Source organism: Festucalex cinctus, chromosome 8 (assembly GCF_051991245.1).
Source record: "Festucalex cinctus isolate MCC-2025b chromosome 8, RoL_Fcin_1.0, whole genome shotgun sequence".
Taxonomy (NCBI): Eukaryota; Metazoa; Chordata; class Actinopteri; order Syngnathiformes; family Syngnathidae; genus Festucalex; species Festucalex cinctus.
The window spans coordinates 18,355,932-18,365,364 of NC_135418.1; the positions used below are offsets into that span (position 1 = coordinate 18,355,932).

The 9,433-nt window shown below is 39.6% G+C and overlaps 1 protein-coding gene across 1 annotated transcript; it reads left to right on the plus strand.

Moving 5' to 3' along the window:
• Positions 1–100: 100 nt before the first annotated feature.
• On the plus strand, positions 101–4,835 carry ccdc174 (coiled-coil domain containing 174). The gene is made up of 11 exons (XM_077529409.1): positions 101–1,015; positions 1,183–1,290; positions 1,367–1,467; positions 1,524–1,582; positions 1,659–1,812; positions 1,913–2,008; positions 2,080–2,210; positions 2,289–2,383; positions 3,021–3,165; positions 3,251–3,394; positions 4,039–4,835. Exons 1-11 carry the CDS (start codon positions 974–976, stop codon positions 4,665–4,667), a joined length of 1,704 nt encoding a protein of 567 aa, XP_077385535.1. The 5' UTR covers positions 101–973; the 3' UTR covers positions 4,668–4,835.
• The last annotated feature ends 4,598 nt before the right edge of the window (positions 4,836–9,433 follow it).

A 9,433-nucleotide genomic window follows, 5' to 3' on the forward strand; every position in this document is an offset into this window, starting at 1 on the left:
CCAGCAAAACATTTAAGCCACATCATTGATTGGGGAGTTGAAGTAGCTCTGAAGGACGAGCACATTTCCGTCTCGAGGTTCATTTTGAGTGCTTTTTATTTTGATCAGACAAAAGTCTTGAAGTGACTGACTCATGGCAGACAGCATGCGGTGTGCTGTTGCCAGTTGCTCAATAAATGCAATCCCAACATGTAGGCCAGAGCACACTTTTGGTCCGGATGCAACAAATGTGTCCAATACATGCGGCAACACATCCATCGCTACTCTTGATTTGTCTGACCCTCTTACTCCAGACAAAAACAACTTTTCTTTGCTCGTTGAAGAACATTGGACTTTTTTTTTGCTTGTTTTGAAGCAACATGGGGTAATTGATTTTCATGTGTTTTAGTGCAGTAGGATGGAACAGTTTTGTAACGAAAATCCAAAGCAACTGTCAAACTGCATACGCTGGCCTGCAATGTTTGTTGCATTAATGTAGTCATATAGTTACGTCCTTATTAGTAGCGTATTTTTTCTTAATTTGTATCAATAATTGTTTGATATTTTGTAATTAATGACTTTGAAAATAGTAAAAGTTTTTAAATTTGGAAGATTAGAACTATAATAACGACGTGGCTACAAAAATGAGCCAATATTGCATAAAATACTACAATCACGAAATATAAATGATTAAATTATTGATGTTGTGTTTTTAAATTCAATATTATAAATGATAGCATATAAAACCCATTATTGTACTATTAAAATGGTTATTTGAGATTAACATTGGAATGTTATCTTTTAACATACTGAGTTTTAAAATTAGTATTAATCCAAATCTAATGGAGCAAAACAGCGGCTGTATTTCAGAGGTTTGGCCACGAGAGGGCGGTACTGCATTTACTAGCTTGCAAAATTGCAGAAGAAGGTTAGCGGAGTGTTGTGTTCTGTTTACGAATTATGTCTCAAAATTTTGTCGAGAAAAGATATTAAAATGGACAAAAAGAAGAGACCGTTTGACGTGACTGCCTCTTCGGTAAGTTGTACTTTTTGTAAACATACTATCGACGTCGCGTGAACATTATATGTCGCCAGAAGCCCTGCTAATTTTAGCCAACATGCTAGTTTTCTAGCATTACTCTACATTGATTTGCGTAGGTTATCGTCTAAAGTTGTTTCTTGAACACGTTTGGTTTCTTATAGCTGGTGGACCTTAAAGCTGAGCTATACAGAAAGCAGGAGCAATTCAAACAGCAGAGACTTGGCCAAGAAAGTGTTGGCGCTGCTCATAAACCAAAACCCAAAGTTAAGGTACTAAATGCTAATTTAAACTTTTCCATATTGTAACGTGCTGTCAACCTGATATGCTGCTGTATCCACTGTGTAGAAACCAAATGTCTGGGTCAAGCAAAACTCTGGAGTTTCGGCAAGAGCTGAGAAAGATGCAGAGCAGTTGGCTGAGGAGCAGAGAAGCCTGGATAATGCAAAGTAAGTTGTCAGTATTGAAAGCCCTAAAACTGTAATGAATACTTTTTCTTTACCAGGAGCAAGCTGGAGGAGAAAGCCAAACTCTACGAACAGATGACTAAAGGAAATTTTCCAGGTCAGATATGAATTACATGCCACGAACTGTATGTGTGATTTAAAATTGTGCTTCATGTTATGAACCTTCTTGTTAGATGAAGAAACAGAGGGGTTGTACCTGGTGGATTTTGCTCAGAAAATTATTGATAAACGAAGAGAAACGCACACACAGAAGGATGCAGACAGTGAGGAGGAGGAAAGAGCCAGATTGTCCCCTGTTCCCCCTCCTCAAAACCCAGATGAAGAATGGTAATTCTCATTTTCACGTTTGACACAGTTTGCTTCTATGATTATAGTGTTGTCTAGTTAAGTCATCAGAAGTAAATTGATGCACCTTGTTTTGCTGTAGGGTCGACTTTGTGGACGCTTTGGGGCGATCCCGAAGGTGTATGAAGAAAGACCTGCCGGATTTTGTGAAAATGGATCACGACTTCAAAGGAAATGGGTAATCAAATACAGTTGCAATTTTTTTTTCATAACGGATTTGTGATCTGAGCGTGTATTTGTTCTATGTAGACAAATCCCAGCTGACTTGCTGTCAGAAGACATGCGCAGAGAGCTGCAGAGGCAAGAGTGGGAGCGAGAAGAGGAGGAAGCCATGAAGAAGCCAGTTGGACCCGTCCACTACGAGAACATCAGGGCTCAAGGTTAGCCCTCGTTGGGGCTCCCCTGATTGGGAGCGTAAATCATCGCCTTCACTTTGCTGCTTTTGTGTCATTTGGCAGAGGCGCGGGAGCTTGGCGTGGGCTACTTCGCCTTCTCTCACGACGAGGAGGATCGCAGAAAGCAGAGGGAGACTCTGGACATGCTTAGGGACCAGGTGAGTTGCTCGTCATGGATGTGTGCATTTAAATAAAACTTAAACTTCAGTAAATCAGTGCAATACATTTTTTTCAGTACCATTAGTTGAGTTGCTTTTAACTTTTCAGTACATTGCAGTTTTGTATTTAATTATTTTGACAACACTGTTGTTTTCATTAAATAACATTTTCTAATATATTTTTTTAATATTGTTTTTTTTTTTTTTTTTTTACTATGGTGGATAGCTTGTCGTGGTAGACTTAGTTATCACAAACACACCACTTGCAAAGTAGACTCGGCATCTGTATAGCTGAAGGTTACATATGAATGAAGAAGAAAGCATAAAAGCTGCTTAATACAGTATAAAATATGTATCTTTTTTTTTTTTTTTTTTTTAGGGGAATTATTAAAGGCCTTAATTATACGATGTCCAAAATTTTTTTTAAATGAAAAGGTTTTAAGTCTTACATTTGACTTCTTTAAACCCGCAGAGACTCTTAGTATCTCTAATTTTTCAATTACACTGTACATATTACATTTTTACAAAATATTAACAATATTCATTGCCTAGAAAAAAAAAAAGTTTACTCAGCCAACATTAATTAAATAAGCCTGGTATGCACCCCTGAAAAAGCTGACCATCCATTTTTTTTTAGACAACTGACCAGCGAAGCAAGAGAGAACGACTGAAAGAGAAAAAGAAGGCCATCCTGCAGGCACGGCTGGCCAAAATAAAGCAGAGGAAACTGAAGGCCAAAGGAGGTGTTGCAGAGGAAGAGCAGCTAGAGGAGGAGAATGAAGGTTAAAATCCACCACAATGTCCAATTCTTGTTTCTTTGTTTCATTTGGTAAAATATCTGCTTGTGTGGTTATGGTGACTTTGCAGATGAGGACGAGACTGCGCCCTCCTCGCCTCCATCTCAAGATCCACCAGAGGTCAGCAGAGTGAAGAAAGTGGAGGTGGAGATACAGGAAAGAAGGGACACCAAACCTGGAGTCCCACATGTTCGGGAGTGGGACAGAGGCAAAGGTACATTTGTGTATATACATAAATCATAAACAATAAATCTGCAAAGGAGTCACAGAAATCCAATTATAGTGGTAAACAAAATATTTTAACAAAACTATATTTCACTTTCTCCAGGGTAAGAGAGGTCCAAATGGACACAGATGGTTAAAAAAAAAAGTATTTGACCACATGAAAACACATTTGCCTCATGTACTTTTTAGCCAATATGAAATAATGTCAACTTATTATTTATGCATTGTGTTGACATAATTCAAATGGGCATCATGTTTGAAGTTAGCGTTTGTGAGATAACATGAAGGGATATACTGTATTTTTTATTGTCTATGTTTAACACAAGTAAGGTTCATCGAAAATTTCAAATGATGCAAAGTTGAGATTTCCTTTTGACAATAACCTACTTTTGCATGTCAACAACATTCTAAAAGGCATACATAATGTGTCTTTTTGTGAGATTTATTCTGGTCTAAAAATTTTTTTAAAAATCAACTCCCAAGCCCCCGATGTAAATAATACACTAGTGGTTGGCAGGAAAAAAAAAGCTAATTACCATCAGAAACATCCATATGAAAATTATTAGAATTTCTGCCCCCTGACAGACAATTCAACTTGCATTTCTTTCCGACTTTTTTTTTTTTGTATTCAAGAATCCATGTTTGGTGAATGGAAAAGTCGCCGTCAGTCGGAGAGAGATTCCGAGTTTGCACCTCCCTCCACGTACTTTACCGATCAGAAACGTCCGAAACCCGCAAAAACTCAAATGCCAGAAAAGAAAAATCCCCCAATGTCCTTCCCGTGGACACAAGACGCAGGTGGGAGCACTGAGAGCCAGGACGACAATCCAGGCCCTCCCCCAGAAGCTGCCCCCTCACATCCTATGCCCCCACAAAATCCCCCAGTCCAGCCACAGCCTCCGCCACCATGTCACCCACCAGCTCCCCCCGCCAACCTCCAGTATCCCCCTCCTCCTTTTTACCCTCCATTTACTCCTCCACACTATATCTGCCCACCTTACCCGTTTCCTCACTTCCCCCCATACTACCAAAACCAATATCCACCTCAGTGTCCGCCCCCGATGCCGAGCCAATTCCAGCCCCAGGTGCACCCCCAACCCACCGTGCCCGACCAGGCCAACCTGCCACCCAAACCCACAGAGCCCAGCCAGCTTCAGGCAGCCCCGGCCCAACCAAAAGAGCCCGAACAGCCGCAGCAGCCACCTCAAGGCCCCACCCAAAGTCTGGATGACATGCTGTCCTTCTACAGGAACGCCACCTGATGCCTGAGTGTAGAAAAGGGAGGGAAGAAAAGGTAATTTCTCATATAATATTTTATTAGAAGCTGTGACACACTTGAGGACTTCTGCCACATTTTGCCCCTCAGACCATCTAGCATCAATGAAATTATACTTATGTGGTTTAAATATTTAATAAATAGACTGATTTGATGTTAGTGTGCCTTGGTTCATTTTGAGAATGCAAATTCAGGATGATGTCATATACGCTTATTGTATGTAGGAGGTGCATGCGCACAATACAATGACATCTAATAAGGATGTACAAATTATAGGGCAAAATCATTGAGCACAACTGCAAGTTACATTGTTAAAACGTAGATGGTGCCAATGTTCCTGATCAGGGCTGCAAGTGCATAACTATTAAACCAACAACCACTAGATGCTGCTGCTGCTATCAAAATGTTGTTTACAGTACTGCAGTAGTTTAAAAAAAAAAAAAAAACTTTCAGTACATGCAATCAACCAATGGCTTTCAGTGTGAATGACAATATTAGTCAATATTTATTATGTTACACTATATTATACTTTTGAGATTTCCCCATCCTGTTGGTCAAGCTCCCACATTTTTATTTTGACTCGATTTTGCTTTGGATAAATTAACTGCAAACAGACAATGTACATGCTAACAGTAAAGCATGCGGGCTTGCTGACAAGTTGGACAACGACAAACGACAGGGTGGACATTTTTATTTTAATATGGTAGCATTGTTAATGAGCACGTGGTGAATCTTCACTTGACATTTAGTTAGCAAGCTGACTACTGTTTAGCAAACCAGTTTCTAATATTGGTAAGGTGCTTTATGTCAATGAATATGATTATGAAAATGGAGTATATCGTGATGAAATGATTTTACAATCATTTCATCACTTAAGAGACTTATGTATGCACATTTGGCCACTTATATTTAGACCTCAGATGAAATATTCTGCTACATTTTCATGATGACGACTAGGTGATTGTGATGAACACCAAATGTACTTTATAGTGAGATATTGATCCATTACGCAAATAATAGCTAGTGTGATTTGGGCGTAGCTCTTTATTGTAATCGCACAATGCTGCCATTTTCACTTTTTTGTGATAGTCTCAAGCATAATAGAAACGGCATTCTGCAGCCACTACACTCTCATCCATTAACAAACTTGTCGAAGCGATAGTCCACCATGCGCTCAAGTGGCGGCATGCTGACTGGCCGCTTTAGTGTATCGAGTGACTTTTACGCAGGAGTGGGTGTTGTAGTGACAGACCCCCCTTCTCCCCCCTCGCCCTGCCTCTCATAGCGCCACTATACTGAAAAATGATATCAACGCATGGATGTGTCACTTTAATCCAACCAAGACTTCCTGCTGCTTACATAATGGAAAAATAAGAAAAATGACCGTCAGCATGCGGAGGCCTCTCGGGACGCGATGTCCACTGCTGTTTGCATAATGATAATTTTTACAGTGTTAATTTAATCACGTTTTAGCAGCTCTATGCGATTTGGCGCCGGTCGTATTGACTCTATTCTGATGACTATTAAATATTAATATGGTGAGGATGGTTGTTACAAATTGTTTGACATTTTGGGGCACTAGACTTGAATGAAGTATCTTGACTGCATATGACTTTATTCAGACCTTACAAAAAATACTTGAACTTAATGTTGTAACTATTGGCTTTCTTTAAGAGACCATCTCTTAATATCCTGGGGCGCTTTTGTAAATGTGTTTGTTGCCTCAATATGCTTGATTTAACCAGTTGAGTCTTAATGACCTATTATCCCTAATGGCACTTCCCGTATACCCTCCACTTGTTTTTATGGTCATGGCTTGCAATTCAAGGAGGAATCCTAAATTGTTCCAAAAAGCTCATAATGTATTTTTGTCTTCAATTGGCTGCCTTGTAAAATTGTGTTTCTTCTTCAGGTTGACACACTTGTCCGTGTTCCTCAGGTAACTTTCACCAGGTTAACTATTTATGGCTTTGTTTTCCACTTTCAGTTTGTTAAGTTCACTTCCTGGACAGGCCATTAGAGTGCAGCGTCGTAAAAGTGCCCTCAGGCTTAATTAAAAACCCCTCACCGTTGAAGGCCTTGTTTGAGTTTGAACCATGACAAAAGTGTTCCTAAAACAGCACGCTTTGAGCAGGTTGCATGTGATGAGCCGTCTGTCATTTTACCATATTAACATTTACATTGACACCTTTTTATGATTGCTCTACATTACAGTATTGCAGTTTATGGCCATTTATGGATCAAACCACACGGGTTATTGAACTGAATTGTTGTCAAACAGTACAAGTGGAAAGATTTGAATGAATGCAAATGAAGAGTTAACTTCACAAAGTAAGTTCAAAAAGCCACAGAGGTGTGATGCTACTTTGTGTGGTGTCCACTCTCCAGGGTGGCGTTTGTATACAAACACTCGGCCCTCCGTCCTTCTCTTCCAGCACATTATCTGGCCAATGTTGACACCGCATGACCGCTCCTAATGGCCTTGTCAATTGCACTCGTGTTGCAAAGGGGGGCAAAAAAAAAAAAAAAAAAAAAGGAATGAAAGTGACGCGGGGTTGTGTGTGCTGGAAAGTGCCCAGCATGCTCGCTGCCCCGCTGTGAACAGCTGCAGCAACGAGCCATCCAAGTATTCTTTGACATTAAGCCTGATTCCGCACGTCGGACCTCTGGGGGTCCTTTCTTTTATATACTAATTACTCACACAGTACTGGTCCTGAAACTGCACATTGTTTGGACACTTGGGGGGGTCAGTTCACTTCCATAGAGTGCCGGAGTTCTAACTTGCTAGTCTTCATTTTAGCTAGCATCAAAGAATTAGCACTTTGTGTTTTGCTTTTTTGGTTTTTGTCTTTTTTTTTTTTCAAGAAGATACCCCACAGGGCAACAATATTGACTTGTATGGGGAATTTGTGCCCTTATAAATAAAGATGACTTGACTTAAACATATTTAGTATTTGGGGGAGGAGCTAAAGTTAGCTCGCTGTTAGTAGATAGTGGCTAAAAGTGTCATGACTGCTTAAAAAAAACAAGCTAACTGGCATATTGTCATTATTGTTTGACGAGACAATTTCAATTTGTGATGTTCTCTACTTGTTTCAGTTACAGGTATATTTGTTCATCTATGACAGTATCTATACTTTATTGTGATGGGCAGAACAATTTCATACTCTTCCACTAGATGGCAGAAGCTACAATTTACTGGTATATCCTGTTGTCATCCATGCAACACAAAAAAAGTTGTGCAAGAAATATTAAATTGAACAAATTTAGCTTAAATTGATACATAATACAGTATTATAGTTTTCACCTTGGAGGCGCCAGGTTCACTTAAATTGCCTTCATTTATAAGAGTTGTGATTAATTGACCAAAAGTGGAGACTAATTGAATAAATTCCTGTCATAATGTTGTGTTCTTTGCTCATTATGGCATGTGTGCATAATATTAACTGTTTAATGCCTGTTTATAAGAAAAACACTATTACTAATGCTACACCTGGAGTTTTCCCACACAAAACGGGTATTTTCCTGCACGTCACACTGTCAATCTTATTTTTTCTACGATTTTCCTTTGTAAGAAGATATGCCATTGTACACATGACCTGACGGAGCACAAACAACCTCCCAGCTGTGCTTTCTTTCTGTGAAGGCCAACTAAATTTAGACTGTTGTTTTCAGGCCTCCTATTGGTTTACTAAGTTGCCGTCAACAGAATTTCAGTAAACAGCAGTCATCTCTTAATCTGTTGCACATTAAGAAAGAAAAAGAAAAAACAAAAACAGTGGTGCCAAAAGATACAAGCTTTTCTAGATATGACCTGTGGTTCTGTTTTGCCTTGTAAGCAATAATTTGAGATATGTTCTGAGAAAGTTCACAACAAACAGCAGCAGAAGATAGATTGATAGCTTAAAGCTAACAATGCAAAACACATCAGTGTTGCGGCGTTTTAATTTTTACCTTTAACGTAAGACCCATGGGGTCCATTCCTATCATTTAAGGTGACTGACTATACTGCTAGTTCCACTCTGCCCTGCTCCGGTTTGAGTGAAAAATAGCAAAACAGTGACAGGAAGAAGTATATCAAGATGAAGTTCCTTTTTTAAGCCTTTCGTATTGTTTTACCTCCGAGCAGTTGAGAGGAGGAGACGTGCTCCTTCCTCGCCTGTTGCAAACAGGAGACACTCGGACAGACGGAACATCTTTGATTTAGCTATCTGAACATCACCATGCTTGTTTGACACACTTAACAACACTTTATTAGGTACACTTGCACCATCTAATGACAAACAATTTGATAGGCTGAGAGAGTAAGTATAGCGATTTAGCTTGGGTGCTAATTGTAATATCAGATTTATTCTACAAATTAATTAGCAGTTTCATGTCATCAGTCAGCCCAACATTCACACAGAATTGCAAATGAGGTGGGCAGGTAAGCACAGTCCGTTCAATAGAGATGATGACTTCACTGGTGGTGGTGGGCTTGCACTTGTTCAGCTGCCGCAGGAAGTACATCCTCTCCTTCCTGTCCCTCTTTGGAGCCAAGACCGTTCCCAAGGAGGGTGTGTTCTCACTCTTCTGTTTAAAGCTTCACAGCCAACTAGACTGTGTGCAAAGCTTTGAGCTGTCTTGTCTTACCCGTTTATTAGATTATATCCAATCCATCCATCCATTTATGAGCAATAGCAACATAAACTAACAAGCAAGCTAACATTTTTTTGTATAGGCTAATCATTTTCAGCCGATACTTGTGTGGGC

Excerpts from the sequence above, each read along its gene's own strand:
- ccdc174 (XM_077529409.1), top strand. The coding sequence starts at position 974 with ATGGACAAAAAGAAGAGACCGTTTGACGTGACTGCCTCTTCG. Across the intron at positions 1,468-1,523 it reads AGAAGCCTGGATAATGCAAA|GAGCAAGCTGGAGGAGAAAG; the intron begins GTAAGTTGTCAG and ends TTTCTTTACCAG. Across the intron at positions 1,583-1,658 it reads GACTAAAGGAAATTTTCCAG|ATGAAGAAACAGAGGGGTTG; the intron begins GTCAGATATGAA and ends CCTTCTTGTTAG.